The 17,952-nt window shown below is 46.8% G+C and overlaps 2 protein-coding genes across 10 annotated transcripts in view; one reads left to right on the top strand and one right to left on the bottom strand.

Annotated features, from left to right (window-relative positions):
• Positions 1-17,952, bottom strand: part of Stacl (SH3 and cysteine-rich domain-containing protein) — a 326,980-nt gene that overhangs the window by 58,729 nt on the left and 250,299 nt on the right. For all 7 annotated transcript variants that reach the window (XR_008609657.1, XM_055064400.1, XM_055064399.1 and 4 more), the window contains exons 4-8: positions 17,644-17,713; positions 16,530-16,682; positions 13,796-14,098; positions 4,482-4,682; positions 668-837 (exon numbers count right to left, since the gene is read on the bottom strand). Coding sequence is in view for 6 of the 7 variants with exons in the window: in XM_055064400.1 (XP_054920375.1) it covers positions 668-837; positions 4,482-4,682; positions 13,796-14,098; positions 16,530-16,682; positions 17,644-17,713 (897 nt within the window). In the remaining variant the exon portion in view is untranslated. The remainder of the gene's footprint in view (positions 1-667; positions 838-4,481; positions 4,683-13,795; positions 14,099-16,529; positions 16,683-17,643; positions 17,714-17,952) is intronic.
• The window catches only part of LOC126518320 (uncharacterized), a 467,293-nt gene continuing 451,684 nt past the window's right edge, over positions 2,344-17,952 (top strand). For all 3 annotated transcript variants that reach the window (XR_008609658.2, XM_055064402.2, XM_055064401.2), the window contains exons 1-2: positions 2,344-3,324; positions 9,896-9,942. The gene's annotated coding sequence lies outside the window, so the exon portion shown is untranslated. The remainder of the gene's footprint in view (positions 3,325-9,895; positions 9,943-17,952) is intronic.

The following is a 17,952-nucleotide window of genomic DNA, read 5'->3' as shown; positions in this document are numbered from 1 at the left end:
GTAGATCGCAGTTTTAACAACCGCAAAGAAAGAGAGTTGAAACTGAAAAATAAAGTGATGTTTGTTGAAAGCGTATAGAAAAAAATATATCCTGGTATGATTGAGCTTGCCATAGTTCCTATCGTTTCAAAACCTGGACACAGTGAATGGTGAACAGCTTGGGTGTCTTTAGACGGACACGTCACCTATGGACTACAAAACTAGCTACAAGAAGCGTCATTTTGAGCCCAACAACAGAATAGGATCTCAATACACACTGTATATAAGCGAAGACAAAAAAGCAGCATTTTCAATCAGCGCCGTTGTTATGTTAGATTAGACTTGAGGCACTTTTTAGAAGGTGATTGGTGGCGACTAGATTCAACTAGTCCCGCACTAGCGGAAGATCAAGCAATTAAGGGCGCCGTAGTGGGATGGCATATGCCACCTTGTTTCAAAATGGGAATCCATTCACGATCGTCATCCCTCCGTTCTCCCCCTCTGCAAATGGAGAGAAGGCAACCCGACCAACGACTGGATGTCGAAGCGGAATTTCAGAATCGGTATGATTGAAGAACTCTGGCTTGGAGGGAGCCATCGCTGGTGCGGCTAAATTCACTCTGTCGGGATTTTAGGTGGGGGTGTGTGGGGGGGGGGGATACAATGCGGGCGCCACCTGTGTACCCACCTCTGCTGCATCCTGAGCAGGGCGTCCAGCGTGTCCTGGAGCTGTCGCACCTGCACCTCGAGCTGAGCCACGTCCTGCCGTAGACTCTCGGAACGCGAAGACACCGACAGCGAGGCCAGCCGGTCCACTATCACCTGCTCCCCGAGGCTGGGCTGCTGCAGCTGGGAGTCCTGAAAGACGTGCCACGCAGTGTTAGTAAATTGGTTTGATGACATTTAAAAGTTGTCTTCGTTACTCTACACTTTCTTTTTCTTTTTTAACCATCGGTGTAGAAACTTAGAGAGGAGGAAGCTGATTGAAAAAAATAAAGAAAGAAAAGACATTAGATGCTGGAAATTTACGTATCGAGAGCACAATCTGATCACGAGGCACGTCGAGGCGGGGAGACACCGGTTTAGTTCCCACCACCACCACCACCACCACTACCACCACCTGGGTTTCCACTCTCTAAGGTTTTCGCATTTCGCCCCCCCCCCCCCCCCCCCCCATCGTAAAGCGAACGCCGCGGCGGCGACTTCTAGCTCACCAGCGCAAGGCTATAGCCACCGGGCTGCCGCGGAGTGTATTGAGGGATGTTCCGGAACTCATCCGCAACTTCTAAGTGGGCGGGTGTCATCAGCAGTGCTGCGACAGTGTGCCTCTGGCATCGCTCTTAACTGTCCTCACCGTTCCGCATCCCCTTTCCTCCCCCCCCCCCCCCCCCCCCCCCCTGTGCAGAGAAGCAGGTTGTAGGGCAATTACTTCAGGCCTACCTCTCTGTTTTTCCTTGCATGAGGCCTCTGTGTCTGACCTGTCCTTTGCATATCTTCTAGACTTCTTTTTAGTACTAAGTAGGAGCAAACTGCGAGTCCGCTGCATGTTTGCAAACAGCCGCTATTTTCCTTTCAATTGCACTTCTATATGTCGCTCGAGGGCACTGCGATTCCTGGCGCATGAACGTCTCGTCATGTGATATTTAACAAAAAAATTTGTCGGACCACAAAGACTCAGACTGCTTTAAACACTTTTGTCTGTCATTTTTTGACATCCTCCACAACCTTGGCATTGACGCCTCACCACTTAGGTAAGTTGATTAATAATGAACTAATTAAACCTAATTGCACAATTATTACTGCAAGATGAAAAAAAAGTACTTATGATAAGCATGAACAACGCCCATCAACATAATGATCGCTGTTTCCGTAAAGCCCTCCATTATATTATCATTGTTGGCGACATTTAGTTGGGACAGCTCGTAAGCCTGGAATGCATTTGTAATGCATAGACTACCGACATCTAACGGACATCTTTGTGTTACATACAGACTGTAGACACTACAGGTATACTTTTTCCATGGGCCTATGCGACAGTGGCGTGATATTTAGTAAACTCTGTGATGATGGCGCTGGCATGGTGTGCATCGCCTGATAGCCCTATTATTATTATGCTCATTTCAGCACTCAAGCGACGCAGTATAGTTCAAAAAAGAAGAAAAGGAAAAAAGAAAAGAAAAAGACGAGAATTGAGATTAAATATCAGCCAATTTAACAACCCCAACAGCAAACATCGAAGTCAAGCGGACCGCGAATGTGCAGACGCGATATTTTCGACCTACCGCATCAGGGGATACTTCAGGGAATTCAAAGGTTATAGTATCGACAAATAAATGAATGAATGAATGAATGAGTTACAATTTCTGACGCGGTAGTTACTGACTGCTTTGCTGTGCAGCAGGCGTGGCACCGTAGGCAGAGCAAAGTTGCAGCGACCGTATACCCAGCGAAATGTCGCCGGCGAAGTCGGAAATGCGTTTACGCCGGCGACGCCCAGGATCGCCGAAAAGCTGCCCGTACGGCTCGGCGCGTTGAACGTGGCCCGCAGCAGCACGGTGCGCAGCAGTCCCCGCTGCGCATGCGCACAAGTGCGCCGCGAGCGAGCTGTCTTTTTTTTTCTCTCGTTTGGTGAAGGTGCAAACTCGGCGCAATCTCTTTCGGTGCACCCGAGCCGTAGGCCATGCGGTCGCGGCCAGCCAAGATAGCCTGCGACGCACTCTGGTCTAGCGGCTCCGGCGTGAGATGGGACACGTTTTATACCCGCGCTGGCCACGCCAAAGCGCGCCGAATGCCGCCAGCCATGCTTGCTGCACGGTTTTGCTAGACTCTATAGAGCGTCCACTCGTCGCCGCGCCGGCGTTACGCAGGACTATATCCGCGCCTGTAAACAGGCCGCTTCGTCCTCTGTGAGTCAGCATTTCTCGATCTCTTCCTCTCGTACTCCTGGCCACGCCGTGCGATTATAGCGCGGTGATAGCCTCCGGTGCCGCTGCATGGGCGCAGGATTGGTGGGAAAAGAAGTCCCGCCGTAACTGGCTGCGCGCTATCGCAGCCGTGGAATGCGGTGGAACCACAGAACGAGCACATCGCAACAACGCCGTTGCGTGCTGACACGAGAGAAGCTGCGCTGCGTGGATTCCACCGAGTGTTTTTGGAAAACGTCAGCGTGTTCTGGTTCAAGTGTACTACACCGCCGAGCGTGCTTTGAGACTTGCACCACGATTTGCGACTTCTCGCAGAAGCACTCGCTGTAGATGAGTTGCCCGAATGCATCCTGCAGTGTAGTGTTTTGCACCGACGCGGACGCTTATGAAACATCGGCGCCAGCGCCACTTCTGGAAAGTGGTAAGCAAACACTCGCTACTTTGTCGTCAGATGCGCTGCTGCGTGTTAGCGTCGGGCCTAATTTCGGGACTGGGGGTAGGTTGCTTCGTAGCTTTCCCTGTAGGGACGCCAGCTGCGTAGAAGAGCGGGTACGCTCTGAGACGCTCGTATTGCTCGACTAGCTCTGAAATGAATGCAGTCGGCACGCGCTTGCGGTGCCACTTGGACAGTTTGCTTTCGCGAATCTTTCCTGGCAGAACAGATGCGTGTGTAATCGCCTCAGATCCGAAGGATACCGCTAAGGGACATATTTGCTTTTCAAATTGGTTCGTGTTACTGAGTGGCATGTCGCGAACGGGAAAAACTCACTTTTGATTGAAATATCCCCGTTAGGTGCTGAAGACAGGATCTCCTTGTAACTGGAAACAGCAACCATTTCCTCATGATCTTTGTCATAAAAACTCTGTTTATTGGCCTAGGCACAGAGATGGAGATTGACAAGCGTACTTGTTTACCTTTCTCCGGTGACCGCGTTTCATCGGCTAACAAATTTTTAGTTATCGCTCGGCGCATGACGCACCTGCATGTGGCAGAACATTCGCGATCATTCTCGCCGGTTCTATCTGTTGTCTGTGTTGCTGTCGAACTTTTTGTAATCAGAACGCATGCGCGACGTGAACAGCTTTGTACAGTCGAGCTTATAAGTTTGGAACCCACGCGAGCACGTGGTGGCACGTGCTCGCATGGCACATGGCACGTTGTGATGGGGATGATGATGATGATGGGGATGATGATGATGATGATGGTGATGATGATGATGATGAGCACGATGTCGCGGGTTGGGTGGCCGACCGTGGCGGCTGCATTGCGATGTAGACCGAATGAAAAAAAAAAGACGCTCGCATATCGGCGTTTTTTTGTGTGCCCGTTAATAAATAATCTCAGGTGGTCGAAAATTAATCCGTAGCCTTCCGCTACGACCTCTACAACGCCCCTCATGTAGCACACAGTGATTGAAACCCAACGTTGCTGGCACGTTCCTCGTTACGAGGGGTGTATCCTCTGCAACCTGTGGGTTGGCCCACGACATTGCGGGTGGTACGTGTGTGTGTGTGTGCTCTGTCCATAAGGGGTGAATGATCTTGTACCGAGAGCATTACTACGATCGCGTCTCTCACCCCCGAGGATACGGATTCGTCGTCGGCCCTGGGTGGCACGAACGGGTGCCGGGGGGGCGTGGCCGGGATCGCTCCGCTTCCGGCCGGGTTGCGAGGGTCCGTGCTGCACAGGGTCCGCACGAAGCCCGCCAGGTCGCTGCGCGCGTTGACAGCACGGCACGAGGAGCCCACCGCCTCGTAGTGGTCCGCCTGCTCCCGAGCCTGTAGAGAAATCGACCAATCAGAGTGAGCCAAGCGGCCAGCCAGTCGAGCAATCATTCAGCCAGTCAACAAGTGAGTCTAGCAATACGTCGGTCTGGTAAACAAGCAAGAAATAACTAAATTCTTAGCACTGAGGTTGAACAGCGTGAATAAAAGAAGGACACGAGGAAACAAATACCTCAGACAAGCACTTGTCTGTGGTATTTGTTTCCTCGTGTCCTTGCTTTATTCGCGCTGTTCAACCTCAGTTCTATATATCAACTAGCCCTCATCAAGATCTTATTGACTAAATTTTGCTTGCATTAAAGCTACATAAAAAGATTATAAGGCGAAAATACATTTATTTGGTTGCTAGCGTTGCTTCAATGCGATAGAAACACAGACGTATTTGTTCCAGTTTTTCGCGGAGCAGCTTCACTTGATAGCAGCAGTAATATATTTATGTATAAAATTTCGAGAGCTTTTTGATGTGGCTACGTGTTTGTGGAATTGAACGTATAAACTCCAACAATGCGCAATGCTTGCTGTTTACCTGTTCTCCATTTCAGGTTCCGTTGATCATCATTATTATTGTTATAACTAACATGGCCATGTGCCCGAGTTAAGAACGCACCCGCTTTTCTTATAGCACCGTACATTAAATGCGAGCCAAATCTATAATATTAAGCTGCTCCGCTGCACATAAAAAATGTATTTTCTTCCATGGACATATTTGCTAATGACATACCCTTTGGCACCCTTGTTACAAAGTCTTAAAAAATTCGAACTATGCATGGATGGCAAAGGTAGAATGTTTTGTAAGCATTGAGAGCATGATGTTCGAAAAAGTGTTCAAAAAGGTGATAGCGTTAAATTAGTGTTGCTTTCACTTGCTTATACGGCGTCTTATTAACGTTACGTCGAAAATCGATAAGTTATAGCAATTATATTTTCTAACCTATGTTTCAGTATTGTCGAGAATTTTGTCTGCCTACAGATATTGTGAAGCTGTATGTTGCATAGTATAAAAATGTGTTACAGGATTTCATGTAGCTGTAAATAAGGTCGCGTTGGTATGTATGCATTATACAAGTAATACGTTTAGCTAATACCAACGAACATGTCATATAACACGCAGTTGTTATTGTCGTTGTACTATTTGTCTTCAGTAATCTTTCTGTTTGAAATGTAAGCGAACTGCTTCCTACCATTTCTTGGCGTTCTTTGACAATCCCTGACCCTTTCGCCGAAAATACCGTATATCACCAAATTTAGGTGAACTAAATAACAAAAGTGTGCGTGCTTGCTTGCGAGCCCCGCTCTATTAGGAACAAAAAAAAATAGGGCGTCAGGTTATTAAGTTTTTTTATATTTCTGTAGTACGCCTACAGAAACAAAGAAATAAGAAAGGAACAAAATGGACTAGGTTGACACAGGGATATCTCGGTGCCACTTCTTTTTGCTTTCACGTTCAGTCGGTCACTATCAGTCTATTACATACAGAGTCAGTCGCAGTCATCCAGCATAATACCAAGTATCCTGGATACTCTTGTATGTTTACCGAAAACTGGTAGACATAGATAGAGAAAACATGAGGGGAAAGGCGTTCACCCAGAACTGGGGCTCCCAAGTAAACACAATATTAGCCTAATGCGTTTAAACATCGAACAACCTAATAAAACCTGAGAAGTTAACGCACCACTCAAGTGATGGGAACCAGTGACATTCATGCTGTATGCTGACGTATACCATGAATGTACATAACCAGCCGCGCAAATAGATTACACATGCACTGGCAAACAAAATGTGCTACATTTTCTACCCATGGCCGGAGCCTGTAGTTCAGGCTCACCGGTTGCTCATGAACGATCACTAGAGCCTATAGTCGTCAGTACACATTATTGGCGCTTGCACGCACCTGGCGTGTTATGCGGTGCGATGCATCGAAGGAAAGTTACCTCGGTGGTGTTGGAGCTACTCCATGGCCTCTGGGATTGCCGGCGCACAGTGTTTGTAATCGTTGAAGCTCGGAGGCCACTCGCTAATGTGATGCGTTGCAGGGATCGTCAATAGGTGGCGCCAAGCCTTCACGCTTCGCTTTGAGCGGCGTGCGCGAGTTGTTCGGATCGATGAGCAGACGACAGTCTGCTCCTCGGTCATAACATGCTGTTGTTATTGGCTTGGCACAAATTTTCTTTTTCAGTCTAATTTGCCACATGCCCTTTGTCAAAAGAAAAAAATGAAGGAAACAGGAAACTGCGCCTTTGAATTAAGAAAACAGTTTTTTTCTTCAAGAACACGGTGAATGGCAGAAATATGCAGATACCGGTGGCGGCTGCCCCTACACGAGTTAAATTTTGGTGCAATGAAAACGGCTGAATCTTGAAAGAGGGACGAAGTAATATTGATTGATCAGTTCAATGTAACATCCCATAGCCGCCTAGAGGCTAAAGGAGACACCGTGGTTATGGATTGACTTTGACCTGGAACTTCCATTAGAACTTGCCTTGGAACTTCCATTCGCACCACCTCCACCTTTATAGAAATGCAGCCGACATAGCCGGGAGTTGAATCCAGGACCTCGTGCTAAGCACAAGAATATCATAACCAAAAAGAACTTTCAATCATGATTTACGATTTTCCGAAAGCATTTCGTACTGAAGTATAAACAATCAAAAATATTTTTGTTCTCCAGTTTCTGAATCCAAGTTCTTTAGGTCAACAATCTGAATTTTGAAGCCACGGCGAAATGGCTGTCAATATTCCAAGTAGTAGACTTATTAGAAGTGTTACGTTGTAATAACTTGACATCTTAAATCGTGGGCCTCTTTGACGTCGTTTCTTAGAAAGCGACATTTGAGCAATATTTATGCTTTCTCACAAGTTATTTTGGTATATTGCTATTTCGAACAGCCAAATATCGAGGCATAAAGATATTGCATTTCTCTCTGCAGTACTGCTCCTATACTTTCAAAATGTTCTATTAACGATTTCGGACCGCAAACCCTTAACTAGGTCCCAAGACAAAGCTTCGGTGTCTCCCTTAATGCTCGAAGAGAATCATGTCTGCGATATAATGAGGTCGTAAATGGTCGGTACTTTGTATCTAATGGAGAGCTTAGTTGCTTCATTGGGCTGGTTGGCAGTTAAACATGCTTACCAGCCAAGTATATGTCATTGAGAAGACCTGGCTTGCTGGAGCGATTGGTATTTGTTGGTTGGTATTGTGCTGTGCGCCGAACATTATTGTTATCTTTAGTAACAAACCTGACATTTTCCATGATGTTTACGTAAGCCTCCTGTACTCTTTGATTACGTAATGCCTCTATGACTGCTGGTATCTCTACTGAAACAAATGCCTTTTCATAATCTATGAAAGTCATATAGATAGACTGATTGGTGCAATTGGTTGACTGAAGTCAAGTGTTGCCCTTATTCTGTTGGAAATTACCTTGGTGAATATGTTACACAATACTGGGGGTAAACCACTGTGCCTTAAATATTTCAATTGTTTAACGTCTCTTTTTTGTAGATTAGTATAATGTTTGCATTCTTCGAATTCTCTGGGGGCACTTCGTCGTCGCGTCGTGAGGCATTTCGCATAAAAGGCCGCAAGCTTTTCAAGCCTACTGGCCATAAAACAAAGCATCTAATGCCACTCTTTGAGCAACCAGGTTTTTCGGCACTTATGGTGAGCAAAGCCCACTGAACTTTATACCGGCCTTTCTTTTTTCTGTAGTGTGAAGCATCATATATATAGGAAGCTCACAAAAAGGTCACCCAAGGCCATTTTCAATTTTTAGGCTCACCGTAAAATGAATTTTCCGTTTACATATCCGGCGAAATATTGCTGCAGTCTCAAACTAGACCTAATAATATCTCTAATACCGAAAAAAATCACGAGGATAAATCAGTAGTTAATGAAATTTAATATAAGACCATATTTTTTGATTCTCTGAACAGTGTGAAGTGATAAGCTAGCTTTAGAGTTTGAAGACAACTCTGTATTATTGTTGTAGTAAGGGTTCACATCAAGGTGGCTCACGTGACCACACAATAACTTGGGGCCCTGGGTGCTCATCACCCGCAACAAAGCACGACGCTTTCCCCTCTTCACGTTCTAGAGGCGCAGCTACCACGCAACTGGTGCACACGTGTAGCTCATTGATGCAGTAATTGGACACCGGGTGCCGCTTGCCACAGGGCATAGCCACAATTCATCATCTGCTTCTGCCCTCGCGAGGAGTACGAACACACCTCGACTAAATAAGGCAAGCGCTGCTTACTGCGTCATGCGTCAGGACAGCCAGGGATAGGCAGCACTACCCCCATCTAGCAGAAGAGAAGCAAGAACGTTTATCTCGCAAACGCGCACATAAGGAGCCTCGTGTTATGCTTCTCACCTCGAAACTTCCCCTGCCTCACCACCCCCCCCCCCAAGAGGAAGTTTCGGTGGTGATTTCTTTTCAGTGAGTTTCTACTTTGCTGTTTAATGGCGGTGCGCCAGTCATTTAACAACCAGTCATTTAATAGCGAAACATTTTAGGAATAGTTTAACGACCGGTCATTTAATTGTCAATTCTGGAATAGAATACATTCGATTCGTGTTAATTCCAAATATTCGCAAAATTCTAGTTAGCTTTAGGACAAGCAGACGATGCGCTTTCTCGCAGTTTACCGGAAGCAGACGGGCGAAGTCGCCCGAACCTAAAGAATCGGACAACAAGCTCGTTTCGAACCCTTCGCCGGTGTTCGTACTGCTCAGCCTCATCGTCGTCCGATACAGCTGTAGCGTCGGCGCAAGCTCCCAATCTAAACTTTCCCGAGTGCGGCGTAAAAGGCTGCGCGCGCTACTTTCGATTCGCGCTCCCGGAACGTCCTTCCCGACGAAAAAACAAAACGAACTCGCCATTAAACGAAGGCGCCGATCGAACGTTTCCGTCGTCAGCGTCTTTCAAGCGCTCTGCGTTGTTTACAACGTCCGCAAACGGCCCCTTCTCCGAATCGAACTCGGGCGGCAAATGGAGGGGGCCTCCGTGGTAATGCGTATAGCCGGTCCCGAAATGCGAAGTACTGAGTGCCTCCTGCCGGTGGACCTTCTGTCTTCTTTCCGAATAGCGCACTACACGCGAAGCTACTTTCGACCAGCAAATTGTAACCTATAGCTTGGATGTGGAAGATTGAAACCCCTACACTCTTCGCCCACCAAACCTCCCCCTCACTTTTTTTTTCAGTGGCACCCTGGACCACGTTTTGGCTGCTAGCAGGCGTCAAAGAAGTGGTAAGTTACTCCATTTGTTTTTTTTTCTTCACACTTCACTGACGCCGGCTACAGAGGGCTTGAGGCAGTTCACGTAGGATTGAAGACTTGTCACACTGTCGCGAAGTCGAAGCTTGGATGGCGCCAGCGCGATGGCGTCAAACCCGTTAGTAGATTCGAAGACATTCTTGTTTGTTTAAAAGTGGAGATCTGTCGTAAACGCTATGGCGAGTGAAAGAGAAAAGGGTTTTTATCCTTCACGTATTTTTTTTTTGGCGCTGTTGATCGGTGTCTCCTGCTGATCAAGGTCCTATGTGTGAGCGACACGCATATTTTCATACTGTCACGAGTACATTGTCTTGCTTTTTTTGCCGGTGGTTGTTTTTACCCGGTTATCATTACTATCCAGTTATCGCTCTGCGCAAGACGCATATGCTTTGAAAATATTTTAAGCGTTGTCGCTCATTTTATAACTGAGTCATTTTATAACTAATCAGATTGCGCACGAGGCGTGATTAGTGTTGTGTTCCCTCGAATTTACGCAAGCACTAACAATTACTCTGGAATGGACATCGATACACGTATAAATAGCGGACAGACTTGACGAAGGAATTCATATGCGATGACAGACAAACGTAATCACCATTATCGTTGTTATTTTGGGGTTCGCTTGCTTCTCTGGGCCCAAGCTTGCGCAATAAAGTTAGATTCTTAACTCCCGTTCCTGTCAGTATTTGCCGTACTTCAATGTCACTACGTGCAGCTTAACATTATTATCTCCTGAGTAGGTTCGTGATAGCTTTAGTTGAACGCTAACCTTCCTTCTGCTGAATTTTTCGCCTCCTTTAAGATTTTCGCTGTACTTGTCCGGTTTGACACATTTATTTGTCGACGCAAGTGTTCAGTCGAACGAGTGTTGCTGTGCGCTGGTTGAAGGGATGATTGTATTGTCAGGCTTGAATTTTGACATTTTTGGGGACATCTTTGAATTTGGTAGTCATTTGAGCCCAATAGCTCTTCCTGAAGAAAACTTTTGCCACGTTTTAATCTACATAAGGTTTCTTTGTTTTCTTATGCAAAAAAAAAGAAAAAAGAAACTCTCTTGTGCACGTCAAGTGCGCGTTAAAGAACCCCAGGCGGTCGAGATTAATTCGGAGTCCTCCATTACTGTGTGCATCACAATGGGATCGTCATTTCGGCTCGTAAAACCGCAGAATTAATTTTTTTATGTAATGTGGAACAGAAAATACGAGAGAAAAACGCAGCAATTCACGCACGCAACAAATTGGAGCAATGACTGCAACGTGTCACCTGGAACTGACTCAAAGAAAGCATCAGTTTCTATAAATTGAATTATGGGGTTTAACGTGCCAAAACCACTTTCTGATTATGAGGCACGGCGTAGTGGAGGACTCCGGAAATTTCGACTACCTGGGGTTCTTTAACGTGCACCTAAATCTAAGTGCACGGGTGTTTTCGCATTTCGCCCCCATCGAAATGCGGCCGCCGCGGCCGGGATTCGATCCCGTGACCTCGTGCTCAGCAGCCCAACACCATAGCCACTGAGCAACCACGGCGGGTAGTTTCTATAAAGGAGCCCGCACCGACGGCCATCTTTACAGATGCCCCGGAAGAAAACGGACGTTGTCTACGAACGGAAGTTGTGTAAAAGACTGAGCAAGCGAGAGGTCACTCTGCATCGAAGTAATGCAGTTTCATGTGAAACGATCTGAAGACGAACGCGGTGCGCTTACGTGCAAATAAAAAATTTCTTTACAATTCAGCATGGTTTCGTTTACAGCGTCAACGCGAAAGCTTCAGATAGTTTCGTACCTATCGTTACGTCAGAATCCCGATCGCATTGAAAGCGCGGCATCCTTCAATCCTCGAAGCGCTCGAATCGTTTGATTTTCCTTTCACTCTCGCAAACCCGTAAGTACCCCGAGGCGTTTCTTCAATTAGAGGGTCTGCCCTGTAGGACCTTCGGACCTGTCCTTGCTGGCAACTTTACTTCTAATAAATAAATAAATGGACATTAATAGGTCTCCTCCATGCCGACTTATGCGCGAGTTAAGTTGATCAGGAGCCACATCGACTTCCGGGATTTCGGGGGAAGGGAGCAGGGGGAGGGGGGAGGGAGGCGACCATATCGAATCGTCTCTCCGTCTCCGCGTCGGCTGCCGCCGCCTAGCTTTTACCGCGATTTGATCGAGCCAAAACACGTACGCACGCCGACAGCGCGGACCCTCCAAATGGACGTGCTGGCCTTAATGCGCCCACTCTTGGCTGACGGCGTGGCCTCGGCGTGCCAAGATATGCCCCGCAATTGGTTCCGAGCGCCCCGCGCACACAAGTGGACGCTGGACGCGCACACTTGAAGCCCCCTCTCGACTGTGCAAGGCCATCGGGACCGACCAAGTGTGTGCGTGAAGGGGCGGAAAGGGATAAGGGTAGTGTCGCGTGGGCGAAAAGACCACTCGGCAGATTGAGTGGTGTCGCGGGATCTGTTGACCGCCGCGTTCGCGATATCTTCATCGCCCCGCAGTGGTCACGGACAGGGGGCGCTAATGGACATCCCGTGGCGACGCCATGTGCGACCGGAGATGGGACGATGCGAAACGGGTTCTAGGTATACCGAGGCTTAGTGAATACGCGCATACGCGCTGAGTGAAGGGGCGCTGCCCTTCTGAGGAGACGCACTTCCATTAGGCGGGATCGATAGAGTACTCGTGTTCACGCGCTCTATTCCGTGTTTCTCGAGAGTGACGTCTGGAAGCGTTTCGTCAAATTTGAATGCGCGAAGTGCTCGGCGTTAAAAATTAGGTCGTGTCTGCTGGGCGAACACATTCTGTACTGCCGGTGGTGTATTCGGGTGCATTTCGGCATGAAAATAGTCCGGGTGCCAGCTTAGATGTCTTTATACTGCCGGAAGCTGCCTACGACGCCAGTTATAATTGTCGGGTGTTGAAAGAGGACGTCGTGTTGTGACGTTCCACGTGCGTGCGATGATGCACGTCAAGAGCGGTCATTGTTTTAGCCATCACGCGCGCGACATTAAACGCAATGCGAGTGTTCAGGGAAGAACCGTGTTTATTCATTGCTCTTGGGTCGGTTAATTGGATTTACGCTTTATGGCATGGATGGCACGTTGGCCGCCTGTTTGGGCACGCGGTGGTTGGGTGGCGTCGGTTATTTATGTTTCCCTTCGTTCCCAAGAAAGATGGAGTGACTCACGCGTTAGAACTGCAGCAACATTGGTATTTCACGGGCGTTATATTACGCACATAGCCGAACCGACTGCAATGCGAAACACATGTAAACATTCGAAACATGTAAGCTAATCGAACACGCGACATTGCGAGCGCGTGATAAGAAATCAATACCTCCGTCAAATTTGATTTCTCTTAAACCCCCAAAATTTATATCGCCGTGCGTTTTTCAATCAATCAATCAATCAATCAATCAATCAATCAATCAATCAATCAATCAATCAATCAATCAATCAATCAATCAATCAATCAATCAATCAATCAATCAATCAATCAATCAATTATTGTATAATCAGATAATTATTTTAATTATTCATTGACTAAGCATATGTTTTGTTCCTCAATTATTAATCGGCGGAGCAGATATTTAATTTATTAATTATTAATTGACTAAGCACATATTTAATTCAACAAACATTAATTACTAAGCAGATTTCTAACTCAAATATTTATTGCATAAGCAGATAAATAATTATTTATTTATTGGCTGAGTAATTTAATTCATTATTTATTAATTGCCTAAGCAGTTATTTGATTTATCAATAAATTACGCAATCATGTCCACAAGTTATTCACTTCGATAAATTGGACGAAGTTCAACGCACCTTGGCCGCCAGGACGTCGGAGGCCGCCAGCATGGACTGCGCGACGATGGTGCTGATGTCGCAGTAGACGTCCTGCAGCTCGTCCAGCAGGCGGGGCAGCGTGGAGCCGTAGTACTCGTCCAGCATTCCGTTGGTGGCGGCCAATTGCTGGACGTACGCGTTGTGGCAGTCGTAGTAGGCGGCCAGCGCCGCCTGCTCCTCGGACGCGGTCAGCGGCGACGGCTGGTCCAGCGGCGCGGCCGTGAGGTCGGGACCGCCTCGGCGGCACACGGTCCGGTACGCCTCGGCGTACTCGCCCTGGCACTGGTCGGGCCAGTAGTAGGGAGAGCATTCGTAGGAGTACATGGTCAAGAAATAATTCCCCCCTGCCGTATTATAGCGCTGTGATATAGAGGGACGATTGTCATCCATGCGAAAGTGGCGCGAAGCTACGAATGAGACACAATACGGGTTTCTCTGAAGGAAAGACTCATTGCTGAATGAATGGTCCTGGTATGGAGATTTAAACCGAAACCAACGCCTCTCCGGGGCGGCTGCTCTGTCATCTGAGCTAACCGGGAGGCTAGGAGATCGCCGAGGGAATATAAATCGACAGCTCGAAGCACAGGGACGCTGCATACGACGCATTATTTCTGTGGCACTCTGCAACGTAGATGAATTTATGAACCGCCACAGGACTTGTCTGTCTACACAGTCACACAGAAACGAATGCATGGCTCTTTACCAATATAAAGTCGAGAGAGAAGTACTGTATTGATGGAAAGATCGCGAACTGGGATCTGATGAGCATGTCTCTTGCCCTGTACTAGCCGCTGGTGTAATGGTGAAGGCAGATGATACGAACAGAGTTAAATTATAGGCGGTCAGATGATAAAGAATGAGATATTGATGATGATAATGAGGGAAACATACGATGTCATATTCTGCGCAAATGAAGCGCGCGTTTTCTCTGTAGCTCTTCGCAGAAAGTATTTCAGCAGTAACGAAAAAAACTAAACACTGGTTTGTCGGGACGGAAACGTTCTGTTCTAAATGTTCCTATGTTTTAAAGACAGTGTCTTCTTTTAGCGAGTTACCGCCACTTTGCGTATCGGGTATGTTTCTATATATATTTAAACAAGTAAGTTGCGCGACGGTTAGATTCGAACAGAGGACCTACAAAAGCACAAAAGCCCTCTACTTTAACCATTACGCCATGGACGCTTTTTCCTCATTACGGTGTGCGTCATAATCAGATAGCAGTTATCGCATGTGAAACCATAGAAGTGATTTAATATTAACTCTTCATTATACATTGTTAATTATATTCTTTCCTTTATAGGTTTATAATTTCTGAATTTCTTGTTCATATCGTATTTGACGCGCAATTATGTCATCCTTCATTGTCTTTGGCATTGACATTTGGTTGACCCTTTCTTTTTTTTTTGAGCAAGAGCTCAGGTTGGCCGCCCCCTGAGGAAAGGCAGTCTATGGCCCAATGTAATTTATTTTCGTCTATACTGGCACTAATTACGCACGTACCATTAGTTTTACTTACTCTGAGACTAATCGTTACATTTGTGGGCACTGTCGAAGCTGCCTTCCAGGGAAAATTGCCTCACGTGTGCCCCAAGCAAATTCGTAGTTTCCCCAAAGTGTGCCGCACGATGGCTTTGCCTCACCATGCCTATATATACGGCGGTGCACCCTTTACAGGGGAATAGTGCAATGAGGTTAGTTTTAGTCTACATTACCACTAATTACGCCCGTACAGTTAAGTTTGCCTAATTCTGTGACTAATTATAGCATTTTGTCTCGTTGAGACCTACCTCTTTCCCTAAATTTTTACGCCTATTGCAACTCGCGACGACGCTCTGAAGGCGCTGAAGTGCTGTTCTTTTTCTGAAGTGGTAACAAGATACCCAGATACCCAAACACGTGAGAAGTCAACTAAGAAGACCTTGTCTTCAAAAAATGAAGCAATTCAACGTGCCTCCTACTCCTCTCACGCGTCGGATGATGCGATAAAGTTCCGTGCGCAGTCACTCGACTCCATTCTACCCCCAGCTTGCTAAGGCAGACAGTCTCTGATCAACTTCGACTGGAACATGAATGGCCCTCCAACTATTTAGATTGTGCGTTCTTCACTCAGTGTCTCATAATGTGGTATATAAAACGAAATTCTACCAAGCACATAGGAAAAATGTAGGTTGGAAAACACTCAGAACCTAATAAACTTTGAGCTTGGCTCACCGTGCCTGCGACGTGGATCACAAAACACATGCCTAAGGTAGATTCTTTAAATATTTATTCAAGGGGTAATCTGTGATCTGTAACCAGTCTTAAAACGAAGCTGTTAAGGGCTAGTTTTAAACCCAATCATGTGCCTCTAAAAAATTGTCTCTTGTGGCGATAGCTGAGAGATCGCTCGGAGACCTTTTAGTCCTGCAGTGGAAATAAATTAGAATAACGGTGATGACGAAAGAACTTGTTGCTAGGCTTAAAAGGATTGCTGAGGGTAAGCTAGTTGGCTGACATTTGACACAGTAGGTGAACGTACACACGCACAACAAGAAAGAAGATAAATGGACATTGGACAAGCACTGTTTCTGACCCGTTTGTGTTCTGTCATGCTGTGTACGTGTTTTTCCGTTCACTTAGTGTGGGAACTTGCTTCAAGATGTCTTAGAACCCCTCGCTCATAGAAATGTGTGTGAGGAGCGGGAGAATGGGGGTGCGTGTTGCTCTATGTTACCTTATTGAGCAGTTCCTCGGCCTTGACGAGGATGGTCTCGAAGCTCTCCCGGTGCTGGAAGACCTTCCGCGACTGTGCCTTGCGGTGGAAAGTCTTCTCCAGCAGCATCACGCCCATGTGCTGGGACAAGCAGCGGGAGATGTCGCCGTGAACCTGCGCGAAAGAGCAGTTTATAACCTCCTCCTGTGATTGTCGTCAACTTCATTTGATTTAGTTGACTGTGTTTTCGGTATCGGGATCGACCTGGGCTTTGTAAGACGACATCTTCGTACTTGTGCAAGTGACACCGTGCTTGTTGATGTTTCCGCTTAAATTTTACGGTGCGCCTTAAAAAACGAAACTCGGTGACGCAAGTCTTGAGACGCACTTTCCGCTGCTGGACGTTCTTGTTGAATGGCAGCGCGCAGAGACTTACGTGACACAGCTACAAAGCTGGAGTTCACGTGGTAGTGCGTTTTGCGTGCGTGTTTTCTATTTCTCCGGCTGCCATTCTTCGTTATTATATATACGTCGTACATTTAGAGAAGCGTGTGAAGACCGAATATGCCAACCTTTACACTGAACGAACGTTTCTTCTCTCTAATCCTCGCTCCGCCATATTTGTGTGAGCTCATCACGTTTTCTCCGCCCTCCCCCTGTGTACGGCAGCAGTACAGCTGTAACCTAGTTAACCTCTCGGCCTTTCTTTCTCTTGAGCCGTTAAAACAACGCTGAAAAGACATCAAAGAAGAGACTTCTGCACATTAGCCTATGAAGCTCTCGCTGTTACCCTCTTAATATCGTTGCACATAGGTTTCACTAAGTGGAACATATTAGCGATAATGTTCCACTTACAAAGTGAAAGTTATGCGGAAGGAATGTCCTTTGGCGTCGACGCTTCCTTCGGTGGAGCTTCTTACCACTTACTGCATTCCACTCGTAATATCCTCTCGCACAAGTTTCACGTGCTGGAACATCTTAATTTCGTTCCACATAGTGGTGAAACTAAGTGGAACATTTTTGCAAGAATGTTTCACTTACTCATTGAAACTTATTTGGAACAAGATTAAGAGTGATTGCGTGTGGTCTAGAAGTTTTCTCAGACAAGGGACAGTTTTCCGTCCTCGTTGCGTACCTGAGAGTCGACTTCAACTTCCTGAAGAAGCACCTCCCAACAGTTGAAGAGACTGCTATGGTACGGAGGCCTGCGAGAAAGGAAACACAAGCGTAAGCAAGGCTGGGCTCACTTGAATGGAAGGGTGGGAAAGTTGATACGCCTTCATGTCGCAACCACACGGCAATGTAGATAAAAAGAAACACAGCGCAGAGACGGTAAATTCAACGAGACAAAGGGGTTTAGGAAGATGGATAATTGAAGCGTTCAACAGCGGACTCAACATGGAAGCAACTGTTTCGACAAGTGGACTTGTCAAGTCCGCATCTT

This window comes from Dermacentor andersoni, chromosome 11, assembly GCF_023375885.2.
Source record: "Dermacentor andersoni chromosome 11, qqDerAnde1_hic_scaffold, whole genome shotgun sequence".
In the NCBI taxonomy this organism is placed as follows: domain Eukaryota; kingdom Metazoa; phylum Arthropoda; class Arachnida; order Ixodida; family Ixodidae; genus Dermacentor; species Dermacentor andersoni.
This window is presented reverse-complemented; position numbering and strand designations above follow the sequence as displayed.